Consider the following 22,716-nt stretch of genomic DNA (forward strand, 5'->3'; position numbering starts at 1 on the left):
ATATCTGCTTCCTAGAAAAATAAATAATATCAATCATTAAAATGAATGGGGAGGAGAGGGGATGGTAGGCTCCATCAGGATAGGGTTTTTTTATTCCATTCTTGCAGTATTTGAAGGAAACTGCTAAAACTTGCCTGGAATTTCATCAGAACTCTCTATTGCACTGTCATTATGATTAACAAGATGTCAAGGACTAATGTTAAGCAAAGATGTCATGGTCTGAACTTCAATATATCATCGGATATGTCTCTCATCTGATAGTGAATGAATATGACAGGAACATAAAGGAGGGTGGTGGAAATAGCTTCCAGTCAAGCTGGGAAAGGAAGCACATTAAGATAACCTCTGCATGAGAAGCTGGAGCTGTAAGCACAAGTAAGTATTCATTTGTTATTTATCAGTTGCTCATGGATTTCTGTGTCATAAAATCAGTGGTGTATTGTTCAGAAATTCTACTTCAAGTGAGACTATCTGCAACACCATGTCAAGTCACTGTGACTTTATCTGGCTAAGTGTTGAAAATATTGATGAAGTCAATATCCTACACCTGATCCCGTGCTGCACAGAGTCCTACTGAAAAAGTTTTTCTTAATGCCTGGCCCAACCCTCCCAAACCACATCTTGTGTCAGGACAATTATGAAGATGGATGAAGACTTGTGCAAACACCAGAAGGGTATGATCGTTAAGTGACATGCACTGAGATTATGGTTAGCACAGTTGGTGGAAGCCCTTGTGTAAACACTGACTTTGTGTGAGGGTTGTCCACCCCACAGTACTGTATTTCTTTAATTTGACTTCCCTACACTACTAAAGGGTAGGTAGATGTAGCTTTTTCTCTCCTCCAAGGAAAGGTACTGAGTATGATATGAAGAGTGTAGAAAAAATATCTCCCTCAGCAACTCAGTAGATGTAGTTTTTTCTCTCCTCCAAGGAAAGGTACTGAGTATGATATGAGGAGTGTAGAAAAAATATCTCCCTCAGCAACTCAAGGAAACAGAAGTTTCATGTTCCTAACTGATGTAACTATGCTCTAAACATAAGGGGATTGAGATAGTTTCAGCCTAGGCCTTCCTGGAGACCAGCTTGTAACCAGGAAGGAACTAGGGAAGTGACCAGAGAAGTATTCCGTGCTATTCCTCTATGTGACATGAGGTATAAATAAACCGGTCAGAGAGACCTCTCTCTCTCTCTCCTCTTCTGGCGAGGCTTGGGAAGAGTAGGTCCCTGTGTTGGTCTTGCTTATCTGGAGCTGAGGCCTGCAGCGACTGCTGTTGTCTGCCATGCATGAGGGGAGGGTGCTGGGCTGGGTCTGACTGTCCTGCTTTTCTCAAGGGAAGTGGTGAGATTTTGCTAGTTCTTTACTGTGTCAGTTACCGGGTTTTTCAATTGTGCATACCTGTTTTGTTTTTGTTCATTTTTGTCCCTTTCTGTCCCTTTTCCCTTCCCCTCTTTCCCTTCTGGGAGCGATTTGGGGTTCCTGTGTTCATATGTACACAGTACCTTAATTGTATATATGTGATATATGTAAAATATATATATTTTATATAGCTTTTGCTATTCCGTTTTTTTTCTTCTCTCTCTTCTGGGAGCTTTTCTTCTGTAGTCTGTGGGGTTTGGCAGGAAGCCAGCTACAGGGGATGGTATCAGGAAAGCCAAGGCACAGCCGGAACTGAATTTGGCAAGAATAATAAGAATGGCTTTTATAAGTACATTGACCAGAAAAGGAAGATTAAAGAAAATGTCATATCCCACCCCACTAATAAATAAGACAGGAGAAATGGTAACAAACTGATATGGCGAAGGCTGAGGTACTGTGCTGGTTTAAAAGTAAACCAGCAGAAGAAATGAACCCAACTCAAGAGAGATTATAAATCAGAGTTACAATTTACTAAAAAGGCTACAATAAATGCAATGACACTGTGAAAACTGGTTTTAACTCACAAAACCAGATATACAACCCAGCTCCCTGGGACAAGAACAGAACAGTGTTCATTAGCCCCTGCGCTGAGCACCACATGGCCCCCCAGAGTGCAAAGTAAAAGCAAAGGAAACCTGTTGGTCCAGATGATAGTCACAGCTCTGTCAAAGTTCTGGTCCTCCTCTGGATCCGATGAGTGGTACCAGAAGTCCCCAGGCCCCAAGATTATATATGCTTAGGTTCAGGTGGGAATGCCCAGTACCTCCCCTAGGATAGGGAGTTTCACAATGGGTAATTTAACTCTGTGAGTCATGGGATAGTTTTAGAATCTTTGATGGTCTAGGTCGTTGCAGCTGCCTATTATGCCAGTCCATTGTGGCCCATTAGCAGAGATGACCCCTCAGGCTGGGTGTGAAGGTGCTTATGCCTCTCTGGAGGGGAGTTGTCACAGCTGAGTCATTGGTGTGAAGACAAAGAAACACTCTCCTGCCTCACAGGATTTCTTTAACACTCAGCTTGTAGCCTGAGGTGTCAGGTGTGCCCTGGGCAGCTGCTGCAAATGATCCATTTGTTAACAATCCATCAGAAATTACATAGAGGGTGTAGAATACACAGTTTTGGTTATACCCACGTAGTGATAAACTGGTCCTGGCCCCTGGAACTAGGACATTATCCACCCCTTATTCTATACTGTTTATGTCATGCCTAAATTAATACCTTTTTAAACTATATATATATATATTTTTGTATATATATAATGAAATATTACAGACAGTTCTCACTCAAAATTAGGACCTCTTGTGGTACAAAATGTGTTTCCCCATCTTTCTCTATTACCCACTAAGTGAAACCAGGTCCTTGAGCAAAAACAATCCCACTGATGGTTTTGCCTTTACTTGAGGTAGGACTAATCCAAACAGTCTTTCCTAACATACCTCTTATATGCACCACGGGGACTTCATCTACAGTATGTGAGGGTTCTGACTGGGCAGGGCCAGCTCAACTGATGGAGCCTCAGGTGTTAACCAAGCAGGTGGCCTTTGCTAAATGCAGCTCCTAATGCTTGACAGTCCTCCCCCCCAGTACCTTCAAGGTGGTTTCCAGCAGTCATGATATTTAAAGGTCCCTTCCAACCTATTCTGTGATTCTGTGTTCAGAACTCATCTGGACAAGGCCTTAAGGAATCCCACCTAACTGAAGTCAGCCCCGTTGTCAGCAGGAGATTGGGCTAGAGGCTTTCACTGGTCCCTTTCCACCTTATGGTTTTTGGTAAATCTGGTTTTTATTTTTCCTTTGTGAAAGGAATTTTTCCAGATCTTTATTGTTTTTGACATGGCAAAAATAGAATAACATCCTACAACAACTGCAAGAAGAATAGAACTGAAAAATTATCCACTGTTCTGTAGGATTTCAACACAAAACATGCCCTTCCAAGATAGCTCATGGTAGTTCCTGCAAGCAGCTGATCAGCAACAAAGAATGAAAGGATGAAAATATATCACAGAACAAGGATACAAAGTAAAAGAAAATAACAACAAAGTTACACAAGATGCTTTTTTTTCTGGGGAGAAAAAACAGTTCCAGAGTTTCTTTCTGGCCAAGTCACTTTTCAAGTTCAGTGTGTAAGTATAGTTAAGGGATGACCAGGGTTCAGCCCCAGTAACTCCTCCTGCTCAGCTGTCAGCTGCTGGAGCCCATCCAGGGCAGGTTTTCATGGCTGCTGCTCCCCAGGTTGCAAGTTCAGCCAGGGCTGAGTTTGGGTGTGTAACCCAGAGACACGCACGCACCTGTCCACGGAAGGGACATGGCCATGGCCAACTGCACAGGCTGCCACAGACAAGGTGCTGCCTTCAACAGCTCCACGTATAACACTTCCAGGACTCAAATAAAACAAGTATAGGCAGCCAAGTCCTCCATTTAAATGCAATGTAATTACAACACTGCAGAGTTGCAACATCAAGAACAGCCTACGTGTTTTTTGCAGTCATGGCTGAGGTACTTACCAGTTCTATTCTCATTCTCAGTTTGGCTTTGTTTTCCTGGAGAGAAAAATCTTGTGTTTACAGTTTTAAATAACATACTCTTTTGAAGCCGTTCCTGAACTGAAGTGAATCTCAAAAAAAAATCAGCCTAACAGAGGAGATTGTTTCTGGGTAGAGATGTGAATGCCTGCCTAATGTTGCCAGCACATCAAACATCACAGACACAGTTGACTAAAAGGAAACATTTCTGCTTTTGTCTTATTATCTGAATTTCTAGACTTTTGTTTTTTCTTCCTCAGTGTAGTGGAAAATGGTGTTAGTCCATTTATCTGCCTGAATGTCAGCACCCTGTTTTGACTATTGACCTTCATCTGCAACAGTCATCAAAATTCATGCTTTTCCACAGGTTTTCTCTTCTAAAGAAATACCCCATGAGACAAGTAGCAGTGCCCAGGCTTGGTCTGCTCCCAGTTTTATCACTCTGCTTTTGACTAGGGCCTATTGTTGTGGGACATTAAAAAACCTCTATTACCAATGACTTCACTGTTTTCAGTGTGACCTTGTGCCCTTTTTACTTTCCATGCCATGCATAACTAATGACATGTAGAGCTCTATTTTGTATCTTGCATTCTACCCACCACTCAGACATTTCCATTGCTCCACAGTCCTCAACGTCTGGACACAAAATGGGTACTATTAAGTCTAATATGAACTCCTGAAGTGAAAAATTCATAGGAAGGTTGTTGTCTGGGAAAACAGTTGTGCTTCTAGGAATAGTCGTGGAGCTTCCAAAATGAGACTTGTGATTTCTCAAATCCACAGTAGTGATTTGAGAAAATATGGATACTGTTTCTCCACCCTGAGTAAAAGTTAAAGCCTTGGTTTGGAGCATCTTGGAAAAAAAAAATTAATTCTTAGATACAATTATATGCATTACTTAATTCCAGTGAAGTTGATCTTCTGATTTTAGTGTCCGTCAGTAGTGCTGAGAAACACATATCAAGACTCCTATCTCAGTGACCTAATTTATGCAACATTAACGTTGCTCCAAATTTTGGGCAACAAAAGGCTATTCTATTCATCAAAGCCTAAAACAAATAAAATCAGTTTTTAAGAACATGCACGTATTGCAGAGTTTCATTGATATTTCCAGCTGGCACTTAATAAATTTCTTTGACTTCACATCCTTCAAAGGTATGGGTGGCCTATCCTTATTATAACTGTCAAGTGCATAGCTGCATCTGTTACAGTTACATCTTTCCCAGTTGACTACTCACCTCTTGAGGCTGTAAGACAGAGCTGTTGTAAGAGACATCATCTATCCAGATCCTCAGCAGAGAGAAAACTGTTTACATTAGTGCACTTCCTACGATAGAAAAAGAATGGATTCCTAACTTTCCTTTCATTTATCTCACTAACAAATTTTCATATCTGCAGCCCATTTGAACTGACTGCTCTGATATTCTGATATTCTGATGTCCTCTGTGAACTTAAAGTAGTGAATGAGATATGATGATTGATGAGGCCATAGGGGGTAAAAAAAAGCAAGCACAAAAGAAAAATTACAAACAAAACTTTACTAGCAGTGTCTCTCAGCAGTACAAGATATTTGTCATACACACACTCAGTTGCAGATGGGTCCTCTGTCCATCTGTATGGAAACCAAAATGGAAGTCAGGATATACTGGAAACTGAACTCTGTTTCACTGCACAGCTACCTACAGTCAGCTCAGCTCAAGCCATTAACAGTGCAGTCAATAGGCTCTGCCTGCCAAGCACTTGCCTTATACCACAGAAGATAGTAGATTTCATGCTTTTTATTTCTGTACCAGTTCAAATGCAGTTGATTAGCACAGAAAGACTGCTGGCTAGTGAGCACAGCGGTTCAAAGGAAGGCATTGTATTTAAATGGTGCTTATTGCAAAGAAGGTCTCCTCTGCCTCTCTGCTCCTTCAACTCTTTCACGTTGTGACTTTGTGCAAAAGAAGAGTAAAGAAGACTACTTTGTCTTTATGCTGTTCTAACAGGCCGTTTTCCAACAAAGTTTTCATGCACTGATCTTGTTTTTCCTCCTTCCTGTCCTGTTCCTCTTTGCCCCTCACCTTCCAGTCCCAAATAACAGAAGTTTATTACAGCTCCATTAAATTAACAGTAGTGGTAAATAGCTCTAAATCATACCTTGGGGAGTTCTATTTGGCATTAGGAAAAACTTTTGCCAACAGGCAGCACAGCACTGGAACTGGTATCCAGAGTGGTGAAGTCATCTCCAGCCTTGAAGGCTTTCAAGATGCAGTTAGACAAGACCATCATTATGGGAAGCAGAATTAGTGATACTCCAGCTCTGAGCAGGAGGTTGGATCTTCCAAACAGCTTTCTTATGTTTTTGTGATTCAGTGAAGAGCTTTTGTAGCATGGGAAAATGTTTTGGTATCACATCCACTTGATGCAGCTTCATTACATTTCCCATTCATACTCAGCTGAAAGAACAGCTGAGTACTTAGCCTGGTTTGTTGCTCAGGCTATCACAAGATCTGCAGCCTATGTTCCCCACTCTGGGAAAATGAGGTTTTGCTAATAAAGGAAACTTGCTAAAACCGAATATGGAGGAAGCTCTTCTCAGTGTTTGAATATAAAGGAAAGGGCATAAATATGCATATCAGCTAGCATGTGCTCTAACAAGCAGTTTATTTCTGAATACAAGCCTTTGTACCAAATAGATCCACAAAAATACAGCTTGGAAAACATTATGGGCACCAGAGGTATCAGGCTTTTAATCATGCATCCAAGGACTGGAGCTGCTGTATTGGTCAACAAACATGTAAATATGAGGGGTTTTGTTTTTTTTTCATGGCTAAGCTTTGCGAATGAAGATTTGGGAATGCAAGGAGCCACAAAAGGTAAGAACAGAACAGAACAGAATAGAATAGAATAGAATAGAATAGAATAGAATAGAATAGAATAGAATAGAATAGAATGTCCTGAGTTGGAAGGGACCCACAAGGACCATTGTGTGTAACTCCTAGGACTTCCAAAGACCTGAGCCAAGCACAAGTCCTCTGTTAATGCCACATCTTCGCTGAGACTCCCAGGAGGTGATAAGGGCCTAATGCTTTTGGCGCATGTTTACAGTGAGGGCTCAATGTCACCTCATCTGCCAATTTTTTGTTCTAGAGGAGCCCCAATAGTAAAACTAGATGGGAATGGGCAGTGAAGCAGACTGGTATAGCTTGCCTGCTCATTGGAAGAATAATAGGGCTACTGTCCTCTTCTTGCTCTTGCTCCTTCATGAAGCTCATGATTTTGTTGTGCCATGAATTCAGATAAGGGCTTTGGTCACCCATGGAACACAATGAAGAAATATATAACACATCTATAGACAGGGATCCCTGCAGGCTGACAGGTCTTTCCCTTATCTCTAACAGGTCCTCATGCAGAAAAGCTATTAGAAATCTGTTTCTTTTACATCCACTCGTCTTGAAACTATTTCCTGTAAATCTGCATTCACGGACACCTGGACCAGTAACACTGTACTGCATCTCACCCTGTATTTTGCTGTGGTGCTGCAATGCTTGGCTTTATATGAAGAATAGTTTGCCAAATTTTCACTGAGTTGTTTTAGTTTTTGCTCTTATGGCAGGTAAGTATAAAGAGATGATGTGAACACAAGAAACAAAATAATAGAAGTATAAAATGTATATAATTATGTGACACAATAAGTAGAAATGATGCTAGAGAATGCTGAAGGCAACAGCTGAATGGCTTTTCTATTGAGCACCTGCTCCCTTACTATCCAGTTCAACAAGTTGCTATACATGGTTTCTAAAACATAGTTCTTTCCCACCATTAATGACAGATTTCTCTTTTCTTTCACCTCCAACTAACTTGCTTGAAAAATATCTTGAAACAACCTCAAGAGTTCAATGCTAGAACACATTCTGAAGCTCACCTGCTGTCTCTGACCACATATATTGCCTGTCTGCCATAGTTCTTCTGTCTAAAAAAGCTCCAGTTCGTCTGGATTTTGTTCATTCACTCTGAGATGGTGGTTTCCAGAGTTTACTTTCTGCAATAAGCATCTTTGGAAAAGCGTATTGATCTAATAGTTACTCACCTCACTATCCTGAAAATGAGCTTTGGGCTCCTAATTGACATAGATGCAAAATGTTAATCTAGATGGCCAAACATGAGATGGGATAAGAAGGATGAAATGAGTGGCAGCCTGGGTACATTGGGGATGAAGTGTGTGCAGCATCAGCTTGGGATGGTGTCTCCTTTGGAGAACTTCATAAGAAAATGAACTTTTCTGTGTTTTCTCCCAGGAGCTGCAGTTGCATCAGAATAAATTAAGCAAAAACAAATGATGTCCCCAGGTGGAGTGTCTCAGCACTGACACCCTAAGGAAGAGCTCAGGTGGGACAGTGCCTCATCTACCATTGCACAGGGAACAATAAATACATGATTTTCAGAAGTCAACACCATGATTCTCAGCAAGACCCCAGAGTGATCCCTGCCCCAAGAGGGTCTGAGCACTGCTGAGTTCCTTCAAGGACTATGAGAGTTGTAGCTACTCTGTTCCTTTCCAGATGAGTCTCTCTGGTTGCAGGTAGTTAAAACCCAAACTTTTAATTAGATCCACAGAGACATTCATAAAGTTGTCCAAATGAATCTGAAACTAATGTCAGATAAAAGAAGAAAACTTAGATCTGTCCTCAGAATGTCAGTCTTCCTTATTACCCTCACCTGCCTCTCTTAACTATTGGGGTTCAAATTAATATTTTCCAAGGCCTGTAGCCTAATTTTCAGTTTGTCTGTCTTTTTCATTTTAATTTAACCTGCTGTTCTCAGGTTCTAAACCAGTTTTCTTCCAGTAACTTTATTTTTTTCCAGATAAGAAGAGCTTGCATGTTTATGATACTTTTAAGGCATTTATTTTTTTTAGTAGAAATGCAAGACAATGCCTTTGGCTTGTTTAGACTATGACTAAGTACAATGAGGTGAAAGAAACACCCCACCTTTAACAAATCATGAGGAGTAGTCAGCTGTCAGGCTGCCTACCCTTTTTTTGCAAAACTCTGTTTTGGTTGGTTTATGGTTCATCATCTTTCCCAGACTGAGTTCCCAGACAGTGTTTATCAAGCCAAACAACAGAAACTCAACAAGAGAAGGGTGATGCTTTTTCTCACCAAGGCAAATTGATGCCAGTCATCCTGCTGTTACCGTCTCAGCCAGTTTCAGTTCCTGGTTTCCAGAAAGCTCTGAACATTATAGGAATAAGGAAACACTGCTCCTCCTAAAGGCTATGCACAATTGTTTCAGTGCCTTGCCCCTGGGGGAGGCAGCATTCTTGACTTCTGTTGGCTACAGAATGGGGATCCCATACCTGTTAAAAAGTCTCTGTCAAAATGCTATAATTTTCAGCCCGTGGCCCTAATCAACCTTACTGGAGTCACAAATGCACTTTCTCAAATGATACTAACATTTATTTTTACATTGCCACTCTTACCATTTTCATTAGAGCAAATCTTACATTTCATCAACCACCAGAACCAATTCAAGCAATCTGCCTTAAAACTACCTTTAGTTCTCTAATCAGATAACTCACCATCATGTTTCTGAATAATGAAGTAGCTTCTGCTACTGAACATACCTGCAGCAGAACATCAGTGCAGCTGCTAAAGCCAAAATCTTTGCTTTCTTTTCTTTGCCATACAATGGCATGATACCCCCAGAGGATCAATATCAGCATGCTTTTGCATGCAAAGAAGATCTGCAATCTTTCTTATCCTCTTTATTCTCTTTTACCACCAGCTAGTTACTTCATGTTGCTTGAACATTATTTTCAGCCTGCTGAAAAGTTTTGTATCTCTCTGTCATGGCTGCCTGGGCTGAGCTCGCTGTTTCCCCAGCCATCACTGGGACTGGCCGTCCCTCTCTTCCAGTTTTCCTGGTACCTGTCTTAGTTGTTTCCAGTTTGTCCAGATTGCTCCAAATTACACTGAGTTTCCTAGTTTCTGTTGCCTTCGTTGGAGCAGGCTGGCGATTCATGGGTGTGGATAGGCAAGCCCAGCACGGGTCCTTTTTCTGAAGACCAGGGGAAACATCCTCTGAAGTGTGTTGCAATTGCTGATAGAAGCTGATATGATGTGATTCATTAACTGTAGCTGGATTCCAAGAAACTCTTTATACAAATTCGGGCTAAGGCAGGCCGTCCCAAAGCCTCGCAGGCATGTACTGAAAAAAATCACACAGTTAGAGTGCGGGGGAGGAGAGCAGGGTTGAACTCTGCAGCAAGGAAGAAGGTACATCTCTGTAACATGCTGCAAACTCAAGACATGCAAACACTAATGCCAATGTGCAGCTTTTAATAATCTATTATGAATTTGGCTGTAAGCTGATGCAATGAAAATGCTGGGAACCTGAAAGTTGTGGGCTAGAGGAGGAAGTATGGTGTCGCTTTGACATGCATATTCTCATCCTCTCCTGCTTGTTGTTTGTCTTGTTGCTGTGTGTTCTGGCACTGAGATGCATACCTCACTCCAGCTAATGCTCCCCTGTTTGGTGAGCTGTGTTTTGGAGGTAACGTGTGGGAGTGTGTTGAAACATTGCAGGGAGGTGTAAGTTGCATGTTAATAAATGACAGCTTATCTACACACTCACAAACTGAAACAGTAATTTGCCTTACTTATTTCAGTGTAAGGTTGGGCACTATGGCAAAAAAAAATTAGTGCATATAACTGCTGACTCTGTGGTATTGGTTACTAGGTACGTGCTGACTCACCTCACTTCACCTCCCGTCCAGCAGGAGCAAAGGACGATCTGAAGACGAGAAAGTTGGAACAGACTTGTCAAAATAGTTCCTTGTAATTATTTTTGCATTGTTACTGAGGCAGCAGATTTTCTCCTACAGTTTGGGTTATAGAAGAGGATAAATATAAAGTAAGAAATGGACCTAAACCCCTGAGTTTTATTTTACAACACGAACTATGAGTGAGTTAATCAGCTGGTGTTCTGAAATTCTCACAGAGTTTACTAGGGGGAGCAATCTTACTCTGCAAAGCATTTGACTAAACTAGATTTCACTGTAAAGATTTGCTTCCATTTATAACCTCCTCAATTTGCTAGACATAATTAGAAAATAATCAGCTCCTCAATTTTACTCCTATTACATCTGCAGAGACAACATGCCAGAGAGGCTTCAGGGTTCTTGTTTTGTTCAGTATTATGCAACAATATCTAGAAATTCCAGATAAATTCTGGATTTGGTTTTGTAAATGCTCTAAGGACATTCTGTGCCCTGAAATGTTTGCAGAATCTTAAACAAAAAGAAAAGGGAAAAAAATTGAAATAAAAAGCATTGGAAGTTTAGGAAATTAATTGAGAGACTAAAGAGCATAGACTCCACTGTCATAGCTTTAATTCCAAGAAGTTATGTGACAGGTTTAAAAGCAAGTACAAATACCTAAAACCAACTTTGTCATTTATGTTCTATCTAATTTCAAAATTGTGACATTATAGAATCCCAGATAGTGGCCTTGGAGGAGCCAAAACTCTATGAGTATTTCAGTTCATGACAGCAAAGTTCTTTAAAGTTCCTTGGGTACACACAATTCTGATCCTGTCTATACTGGATGTCTGACCAGGGCTGTACAGAATCATAGATCAAAGAAAGATTTAGACAGCTAGCTCCAGAGCTAGATCAGGATGCTCATGGTCCTGTCCAGACAACCTGCGAACATCTCTAAGGAGAAAGATCTCCCAGCCTCTCAGGACACCTGTTCCAGTGCTGAACCACTGCTGTGAAGAGCAGCAGTTTTTTCTTTATGGTTAATCAGAATTTTCTTTGATTCAAATATTGTGACTGTTTTTGCTGTGCATCTCCAAGAGGACTGGCTCTGATGTCTCTGTAGCCTCCCATTTTGTAGCTAAAATCAACCCCTCTGGCCTTGTCTTTGCCAGGTTGAACAAACCTAACTCCCTCAGCCTCCCCTTGGACATCATGTGCTCCTCTTGAGCTTGTTGTCATCTCTCGTATGGGGGAATACAACAGTGGACCCAGTGGTCCAGATGTGGCTACATGCGTGACAGGTAAAGGGGAATAATCACTTTCCTTCACCTGCTGAACACATTCATGCTATTGCAGCCCAGTATGTGGTTGGTCTTTGTTGCCCCTTCCTGGCTCCTGTTCATCTTACTGTCCGCTGGAAGCCCGGGTTCTTTTCGGCAGAGGTGCTCCCAACACAATTGGTCCCCAAACTGGATTGATGCATGAAGCAGTTTTGTCCCAAAATGACTATGCCATATAGATAAAGTATAGAAGAATATTTTGAAAGGACTTCTTTTAAACTTGTGAAAAATCTTAAAATAGCATATTCACATGTTTCTGCCAAGCTGGGTTAACAGAAAGCAGATCCATTGTAGCGGTCAAAAATCTTGAGTTTGCCTCTCTTTTGTACTCACAGAAGCCTAGAGACCTCTTTAGATTTCAGTGTAAGTGGCCAGGAATGAATGTAACAATGGCAATGAAAATAAACTGGGTTCAAATAATTGCAGTCCTACTTACTGCTGAATAGTGATTTCATCTGACTAAATAAGAAACAATGGGTCATCTGAACTCGTGAAAACTCCACACACAGATGGGTTTAAAGTTTTTATATCTGCTGTGCTTTGCCTTTAAGTGTGAGTTTAGTTTAAACTTACTTAAAGACCCACAGATTTATTTTTAAGAAGAGCAGCACACATTCTGTTAATTAAAATGTTGCCATTCCAGGTACAAACTATCCCAGTAAATAATCAGGTACTTTCAATTGCTTCAGTGAAAAGAACAAGAGAGGAGAGTGCTAGTGCTACAACTCTGCCTTCCTCTGAAGGTCCAATTACATCCTATTGCTTGATTTACAGAAAAGCTGGAGTGGAATTTCCTGTCATTCGTGCAGGGAGAACAGAGGCATCAGGGAAGAGGACAGACTTCTGTGTCATATGGTATATAAGGAGCTGGATCCTGCAGAGAGAATTAATATGAGATGCTGAAAGAAAGCATTGGCCCTAGGGACACTCATAGCCAGAGGGACCCCAGACTGGGCAAGAAACAGAATCTCAGCCCAGACTGAGCAGCACACATCATCAAGGGGAAGAAGTCTTTATTTCCTTACCTTCTAACCCAGAGAAGACGGTATGTTGTCACTGAAGTGATCAGATCCAAACCAAAGGGAGGGAACCCCCTCTTTCTTCCCCACATTTTAGCTTTGTTGTGCTTAGTAGAATCCTCTTAAAGTCTCAGGACTTGGAGCAAGCTGGTCCTCAGTGACTGAGTCCACAGTCATGTATCAACCTGTTACTCCTGTTTTCTGTGAAGACCTACTACTTACATGGAGTATCAAGAAAGCTTTATAGTCAGACTTTAGAATAGCTGTTGGGGAGGTCTTGCAGCAGCAAAAGGTAGATGTAGGAGTTAGTTGTGGCTTTATAACCCTGGGAACTGTTTCTAGCAGTGGTCTTTGTTGGGTTACCTCCTTTTGCAGGATTGCTGTTCCCTCTGTGTTCTCTAAAGAGCTCCTTCTTGGTCTTCACTGGCTGTCCATTTTTTTTGTCTTGGAGTTTATCGTATTTTCTTCCTAACCTGTCAATTTTGCTGACTTCTGCTCTGAAGCAGAGAAATTTAATTCCTAGTTTTGCACCAGAGGTAATATAATTGTGGAGGTTTTCATTAGTTGTCTGAGTCCCCAGATGTTTTGAATCCTGCTGAGATACTGAATCACAAGGAAACCTTAGGGCAAAAATAAAAGAAAGATCTGTAGGCTTAGTATATTCACCTCCTCAATTTTATTGATTATTTCTTTCTGGAGCTTTTTTGAGATTTTTTTTCCAGGAAAACACCTGTCTCGACTAATACTTTTCCCTTCAACTTCCCATTCCTTTTATTTGTCTTTCATGATATTTGATGTAATTTTCCAGTTTCTTTCACACTAAAATATTGCTGGTTTTTTAATATAAGCAGAAATCTTCAAGGAATCACTGCTTTTATTCTTATTTTACAACAAAGTGTAGAAAGAGTGGGAATTTTTCCTTGTAGTAAATATTGTATTCCATGATGAACACATGAACAGCGAACACTGTTCAACTGTGACCAGTATATGTAATTTATTATTATATGGCTCTCTACATCCTTATCTTTCCTAGGTTTTTCTACTTAAATAGCTTTGCATCACTCCATATTCCTAGGAAATTTCTGTTCTTCTTGTGAAAAGAGGAATCTCATTCTCTCTAAGTCCAAAATATTAGCTTTGCATTTTCTTTAAAAAACCAGTTACAAAGTATGTTGTCATGGAAATCTTTGGTTGTTTACTTTAACTCTGATACCATAGGGTGGAGCCAGGTATAAAGATGTAAGCAGTGAAAACGTCAGCTCTAATTTGCAATCCTCATGTCTAATCACTGAAACCTTGCTTCTGTGTGAACTTTATGGCAGATCTACTGTAGCAGAGGGAAAAGCCAGTCAGCAAACATCTCAAATTCCCCTTAATGGGAGTCAAGCAGTAGCACAGAAGCTCCAGCTAATTGTTTAGTTGCCCTTGTACATCTCTGGCACAGATATAGAGGGCTGCACCACACATAGTGGTGTGAACAGAGAACAAATGGGTCTGCCTGGGAGTGGAAGCACCAGAAGAAACAGTAGCAGAATATCTCCAAGACCTACTTGTTGATGGTCATCAAGATGCAAACACATCTGTCTGCAGCTTCTTAGGACACAGATCAGAAAGGATAGGACTTTCTAATCTGAAAGTCCTATCAGAGTTACCTCCTAAAGGGTACCTAATGCATGTTCAAAACTTGCACATGGTCACAAACCTAAGAACAACTCAGAAGAAGTGATGAAGACAGAACTGTTGAAATTCTTTGTCATCAAAGTTATGGCAAGGAATCCTAGGGAGATCATTCAGGCACAAGAACCTTGGTGGTTGTGAGAATATGGGTCGAGAGCATGCTGAATGTGACTGAGTGAAATCAGTCTGCTTTTTTTTAACTAAATCACCTTCCTCCCTACACAGTCAGCTTTACTACACTGGTTCTACAGTACTGCAACACTATTTCTTATATGGAATTGATTGCCAAGAATCAGGTCAAATTCAACTGTCTCCCTTTTGCTTCTCTCCCTGTAGATGCCATGTGAAGGCTGCATGGAGAGGGACAATATGAGCACTGGTGCAACCATGGAGTTCCTCCTGCTTGGCTTCTCTGAGCTGCTCTGTCTGCGGGTCCTCCTCTTCCTTTTTTTTCTCATTGTTCATTTGGTCACGTTGGCAGGGAATATGATGGTCTTCATGGCAGTGGTTATGGAGCCTTCACGTCCCCCCATGCTTTTCTTCCTCTGCCAGCTCTCTGCCATCGAGCTCTGCTATACCCTAGTCATTGTCCCTAAGGCACTCCTCAGCCTGATAGTGGTGGATGGCAGCACCATTTCTTTCATAGGCTGTGCTGCACAGATGCACCTTTTTGTCACACTCGGTGGGGCTGAATGCTTCCTCCTGGTAGCCATGTCCTACGACCGCTACGTTGCCATCTGTCAGCCCCTTCACTACGTGGTTGTGATGAGCGAAGGGTTCTGCCTCAGGCTTGCTGTGGTGTGCTGCCTGGGAGCCTTTGCTGTTGCCCTGGGGTTGACAGTGGCTGTTTTCCGCTTACCTTTCTGTCATTCTCGTCGCATCAACCACTTTTTCTGTGACGTCCCTGCTGTGCTGCACCTGGCCTGTACACAGAGCTACACCCCTGAGCTGCCCTTGCTGGCTGCTTGCGTACTCCTTCTGCTGCTCCCCTTCCTCCTAATCCTGACCTCGTATACCTGCATTGCTGCGGCTTTGTTACATGTCACGTCCTCTGTGGGAAAAGGCAAGGCCTTTTCTACCTGTGTTTCACACTTGGCCATCACTTTATTACACTACGGATCTGCCACTTTCATTTACATTCGTCCTAAGTCCAGTTACTCACCAGCTCGAGACAAGGTGGTGTCTCTGGTCTACACCAACATCACTCCACTACTGTATCCCCTCATTTATAGCCTGAGGAACAAGGAAATCAGAGGGATCCTCAGGAAAATGTTGAGAAGGAAGAAAATAGCTCAGCTGAGCTGTGATATAATCAGAGTTGAGATGTGTGTGTGTGGTAAATTTTAGTGCTTATTGGAAAATAGCCCCATAATCATGTTAAGACCAGATCACCATACACTTCACTATGGCAAATATCCTGGCAGAATTCTACATGCATCACTATGTTTATAAGAAAAAGAAATCTCTGCTAAAAGAAAAAAAAAAAAAAGAAAGGTCTTCAACATAACACTTGATCTAAAGGAAAATGCTTCAATGGCTTGTGAGAATGAAGAGCTTTGGTCAATTTGTGGTCTCACTTCTGTGATCAAACACATATCTATTCAGGCATACATTCATGGTCATCACAGTACAATCAAAAGATCAACAAAAATATTTAAAGCAAATAAACCAATATTAAAGTATTGGTTTCATTATTTTTCTATCAAGATGACAGTGGAAACTGGGAAGTCAATAAAAATTTTAGACTGGTAAATTATTGGAAGGTTAGAAGAAGGAAGTCCATGGCTAGAAGGAAGGGGAAAAGAGCTGTGGTTTTCTCCAAATTTAGCAGACGGTTGCACTCTGGCATCCCATCACAAATGGAAAGATTGTTAGTGCAAACTCCTGTAACGTTGAATTATTCTAGATATAGAAAATTCAAGTGCCATCGGTTTGACAAGAGCATGAGCTTCCTATGTACATTTTGTAGGAAGTAAGCTTTCCTTTTACAGGGCGATGCTTTAGATTTGGGTTGTTCCTATGGTAACATAAAGACTAAGACATTGGCCTTATCATGTGACTTTTATCAGGAAAGACTGCATCATATAAATAAGGATGCCTGGGGAGTGTTGAAATCTATCATTGTAAGAGTAATAATACTGCTGCTACAGTTACTGTAATTTCTTTAGCAATCCAGTGAGAACTACAGCACATGCTGGACTGCAGTGGGCATGAGTCTGAAAGGTGCAAAACAGTGTTATTTTATGAGTTTCCTACATGTAGGAGGAACAGGATGATTCAGACAAATTACGGAAGATGAATTCTGGACAGGAACAGAGGGGAAAGAAGCAACTTCGTTGGGCTCTTTAGAGCCCAAACAGACTCTATGATTCAGAACCCACCTCTTACATAGCAAATTGTTGAGAAAAAATTAAAATGCTTGCTTCTGTTTCTCTGTCTAATCCAAAGGAATTTCAGCACCCCAGCTGCCCTCAGCTCTCCCCCTCAACAGACTGAGAGAGCAAAGTGGTATTTGCTTTCTCTGGGCTACAATTGTTAAAAATTACAGTAAGTGGATTTGACTAATGTAAAAAATTGGCACTGTAACTAAGGAAGCTCATCATCATGGCCAGGCTTCACGAATGAAGATTTAGGAAGGCTCTATCCACATTTGTTACAAGCACGCTGGTGGCTAATGAGGCCAATACGAGATAGACATGTCCGATTGCAAAAGGCACAGCAGAAAGACTCCTTAGGTGGTAAACTAAGGAAGCTAAGTTGGAGTCATCTGACAAAAGAGAAATGTGGAATTTAAAACTGGCATTAAAAGCTGTCTTCAAGTTGACAGCTTAGCCTGCCTAAAACATTAACACAGAATGTTGGCTTTCATGTCAATGAACACCTAATTACTGCTGTAAGCAAATGTTTAGCTACATTATTTAAAATTATCAAAGTTGTAGTGAACATTTTAATCACCTGTCAGGCCTTCCAAGAATGAGAAGGTGAGGGTCTCAATACTAGCACATTACTTACTAATGGAGAAGTACTTTAGAAGGACTTTGAATCAAATACTATTAAACAACTATTAATGAACGCAGGACAAATCTGAAGCATCAATTCTAAATCCTGTCAAGTCAAATCAAGCTTTGAACTTAATCCTGCTGCAAGCAGTCAGCTGGATTTGAGACCTCCAGAGGTCCTTCCTGAGATTAGCAGGATTTTACAGCAGAGGTTTCTAACTTGCCTTCTAGGAGGTGTTGATATGCTTAAATGTCTGGCAATAAAACTGAAGGACAGAAAGACTGAGGTTTATAATACTATGATCAAAACCTTGGGAGAGGCCCTCGTGTTTCTGGTAGCTGTAGGCATGGGATAGCAGAGAGATAACTGTTATCTGCTACTGGCTGTGGGAAGATAGCAAGATAGCAGGGCTCTGTCCTGAACTAGGGACATTTCTCATGAACTGTTGCTTATCAGGGGCACGTCAGCAGATCTCTCCTCACTGTAAGGATACAGATGATGCCTTTGGAAGGGATGACATGACTGAAACAGCAGCCAGGCTAGACTTACAGCTCTTTCATTCTGAGATGCATGTGGGAAGCACAACAAGCAGTGGAGGCTTTCTGGACATTCTTTCCACCCAGTGTCCTTGCAGATGAATTAAGAGATATCCAGGGCCCAAGACTATCCCCACACATTAGTTCCCACACAGTATGGTCACACACATTAGTCTAAGGCTATCCTCATCAGTATCCTGACACCCATTCACAGCACCCCTTCCCCCTCCCCTATGGCCAGCTGTGTCGAGCATTGTACAGGTCTGTAGAGAGGACTCAGGGATAAGAGTGGGAAGTGGGGTAGCTTATGAGGTAAGAGCAGCAGCAGTGTATAAGAGATGTCATAACCACTTTCTTTTTAATATGTTATCTTTCAATTGACAGGAGCTGCCTGAGGTCCCTTTTCTACCCCACCCCACCCACATTTCCAAGAGGTTGTTTCAGTCCTGTTGACTCAGTACACTGGGTGCTGAGAGCTGGGGAATGCTCAAGTGAAGTAAGACAGCAATGTCCCTGTTGTAGGGAGTTGAGCATAGAATAACAACAAAAAAAAAAAGGATATTTTCTAAATCCTTTTCAGAACTTTGCAAGGAACAGCAGAATCCAGTCAGGCAGCACAGAGTTAAACAAGTGCATTTCCACCTCCAGCTGAAGATGGATATAGCAAACATCTTTCCATGGGCATTGTAATTGTTTGCGTTGTGTAGGGTCTCAAGACTCCCCACAGAATGAGCACAGCTGGGCACCTGCATTTCACAAATGGTCTTGTCCTTTCTTGGAAGAAGAATGCTTACATTCCCAAATTTGGAGAGGCCTGAGATCTGGCAAACAGGGGCATCATGAAGTTTTCCAGTGAAACCAACTAAGACATCCCTAAGAATCACTTTGTGATTTACACAGCCATAAAAACAGAGTATTCATCCTCGCAATTAAGTTTGTAAAGGTGGCCCTGAGCAAGCACTGTATAGAACACAGACCTTATCAGTGGTTGAGCACCAGAGCTCAACCTGTAAGGTCTCTATGATAATATCAGTGCTGTCCACTTTCTCAAAAATGAAGAGAGTTTGGATGATGATGGCTCAGACTTTGAGGGTATTTAAAGGGTACTCAAGTAGTACTTTAAGGGTACTTAAGATCCAGCACCTTGAATGGTACATGCCATTCAAAGAGACACTTCAGGGTGGGATATCTTGAGTACTACCGGTGATACTGGTAGGATACCAGTGAAATCTCCCTTTCAGCATAGAGAGAAACCAGTGAAAAATTCTTGTTTTTTTTCTTCACACTTGTCATATTGTACTGGCAATCCAGGTAAGACACTGCCTAGGTATGCTCCTATAAATAGTCAATCTCCTAAAAGAATTAAATGCACTTGCATTAAAAATATTTCCCTATTTTCCTAGGAATCCAAATAGAAAAAAGGAATTTGTTTCTACTATGGGTAAGGGAAGTTGAAAAACTGCCAAAAGTCCAATTTTAAGCACTTGGAAGAAGTTTCAATGTATTCATCTCCCCTTGACAGTCATGTTATGACAACCTATCCATTTTGGCTTACATGGAAAGTGAGTCCACCAGCCTCCTTTCTTCTGGATTCTTCAAAAGCTTAGAAAACCTGTAGATAATCCTATAGTTACCCAAATAGCTTTTTTTTGTATTTTGATCTGAAGCACAAGGAAAGCACTAAGGTGAAATTAATACAACTGTTTACAGTGGAGTGGCAAAATGAAATGGATGTGGGGATAGTAGTAAGCATAGAAAAATGGATGTTAATATCATGAGGGTGAAAAGCTGTCACAGATGTTGATTTGCTTTATTGACAAAAGGCTCCTGTTTTCCATGTTTATCATTGAACATGCCAAAGGCAATGGCAATATTTAGTGTGCTTTACTATTTACATACTTTACTATGATAAAAACTAGAATGCTATAGGAGTTTCTTTTGCAGATATTTATAGACAGAAGACTTACAAAAGAAGAGAGATGAGTCCTTGCTGAGATTGTTTTGTATTATTATATGAAATTTTGTGCCCAGCATATAAAACCTGAAAGATTCCTATAGGATACAAAAGAATACAGTCCACACCCCTATAAACAGGCTAATGGGAAAGAAATATGCTTAAATCACCTTCCATTTCTCTCCAGAATAAAAAATTTCTAGACTTTACAAGCTTTTTGTTTACCAACTGGGTTGTTGCACAGGCCTTAAGTTTCCTTTAATGGATTGTTTCAGGAAGTAACCAGGAATGTGAGACAAAAAATAATCAGGAGACCAAAGTGGAGCTGAAGAAGGAGGTGAAGCTCTCTGCCAGCTGGTTGGTTTCAGAGTGAGTTTCACTTTGCCCTGCAAGCACCTCCACATCAAAAAGCTGACTGAAGGCGTTATTAATAATTCCAGCATTGTATCCCTCACCTAAAGCTCTTGACTCTAAAAATTCTGCTGTGCTCAGTTGTCTTCCAGGCAAGCCTAGGAAAAAGTGACCATGGGAAGGTCGATATCCACCCAATGTGTACCCTTGGCTTCACCTGCTTAAGTGCAAGCATATGAGACAGTCTGGTTTTACAAATTGGTATGCAAAGGTATAAGACCGTCTGGTTCTACAAATTGGCATGTAAAGTAGAGGGAAGACCAGATGGTTCAGCAGCATATGGCCTTTAGCCTAGTCGCTGCTGAAAATCAGGTCTCCTAAAGTCTGTGTCGTGTTTCATTGTGGTTTTGGTATACAGTTGCTCTCAGCATTCATTTTAGTTTTCATGTTTTGATTTAATTAAGAGTTCAGGTTTCAAAAATCAAGTGGGAGGCTGAACTGCGAGTAGAGTTGGCAGTGAGTCGGGAAGATGTTAACACGTTCAATGCCCTCTTCCCACTTGCAATGCAACAAGTATCTATTTCAAATATTTTCTCTTGATACCCACATTGAAACCTCTCAGGAAGAACACAGGTTGCTAACACAGTAACCAGTGGTAACTATTTAATTTCTGCACAGCATAGCAACACGACAACACCAAGATTAAGCTACAACAGCAAGGAATAAAGACAAGTTTATTGTGTTGAGATTGCGGAAGCAACTGTAATTTGTCAAGAAGAGGAACATAAAAATAATTGCAGACATGAAACATACATAAAAGCTTTAAAATATCTATTATAAACACCCAGAAAACAAAAGATTGATTAATTCACACATACAGCTGCAAGAGTAGAACAAAGAAATTTAAAATCACACTATCAAAGTGACTAGTGATATGGCTGCTTACTGCATGTTATTAATGCTGATGATTTTTCCAGAGTTGGTGAGGTACTTTCACACTTTAGCGTAATTAATCCAAGAGTGGGGAAGAACAGATAGAAAATATGAACAAATCACAAATTACAGAGAGGTATTTGCCATGAAGAGATTGTTATTGCTATATTTTGAGCTATGATTCAACTACTAAAAGTATTAGAATTCTATTTTTCTACAACCTAGTTAAAGAAGTCATGAGCATTTTTAATGGAAATTGAATTTATCTGGGTCAAATTTTATGTTTATCATATATGTACTGTTGTGTTAGTAATGCTCAAGGAGAAATTGAATCATCTTGTGAAAACTTAATGTCACAAAGATAAATAATATTTTCAAATGTGCCCAGGAAGAATGTGCTCTTGAAGAAGAGTTTTAAGTGTAGAACCGCACTTTTTGGGTTTATAAGTATATAATGTGTTATAATAGTATTTAATAGTATAATAGAAAGTAACTAACTCCTGTGACCCAGATTTGTGCCACTTAGGGCAGTTTTATGAATGGAAACATGAATCAGACTGTATTATGACTGGGTTTGCATTGCTTCCCACTTTTCTATCCAAAATGTCACACTTAATGTAAGCAAAGCCCAGTTTTGCCTTTTTTTTTTTCTTTTCAATGGGTCTCTCAGTCTCTCACGGCTTTACTGTTGACCAAAGAAACAAAATCCCTGCCATCACCAGACAAAACTTAAATTTCTTGTGGTCCTGATGGGTGAGATGGGCTGCGCTCTCCTGGAGGCAGCTGGGACTTCTGAGGCTCCACAGCCACTGGACCACGAGGGGGAGCAGAGCTGAGATATGAAGGCAAGAGAATTATCTCAGGCAATTTCTGCGGAAAAGAAAGTTCCTCCCCTTCACTTGCAGGATGGTGTAATAATTTCATTTATTCCTGTTTTGCAAGCCAAATAAGAGCAAGGCAGACCATGTGCAGGATAAGCTTATTCAGAGACAAAAGCCACAAAGCCTGCAGTTCAGTCGGCAGTGGAAATACACTTCTCTGTTTAATTAGGTGTCCAGCCAGGGCATCAGTAGGTAGAGAAACACATATAAATATGTTGCTGATGAACAAGTAAGTGGAGTTTTATGCAGGGAAACTGGACTTCTGGTCCCTGCACTAGTATGACATCTCTGTTAGGTGGAGAATACATATGGGAAGCTGCCCTTGTTTTTTGACTGGAGC

General features: G+C 40.9%; 1 protein-coding gene across 1 annotated transcript; it reads left to right on the plus strand.

Moving 5' to 3' along the window:
• Nucleotides 1-15,057: 15,057 nt before the first annotated feature.
• LOC103763870 (olfactory receptor 10AC1) lies at nucleotides 15,058-16,068 on the plus strand. The gene has a single exon (XM_008930718.1). It carries the CDS (start codon nucleotides 15,058-15,060, stop codon nucleotides 16,066-16,068), a length of 1,011 nt encoding a protein of 336 aa, XP_008928966.1.
• Nucleotides 16,069-22,716: the final 6,648 nt, after the last annotated feature.

This window comes from Manacus vitellinus, unplaced genomic scaffold, assembly GCF_001715985.3.
Source record: "Manacus vitellinus isolate BGI_N305 unplaced genomic scaffold, ASM171598v3 scaffold_28_pilon, whole genome shotgun sequence".
Lineage (NCBI taxonomy): Eukaryota > Metazoa > Chordata > Aves > Passeriformes > Pipridae > Manacus > Manacus vitellinus.

Coding starts and splice junctions, on each gene's coding strand:
- LOC103763870 (XM_008930718.1), top strand. CDS start 15,058: ATGCCATGTGAAGGCTGCATGGAGAGGGACAATATGAGCACTGGTGCA.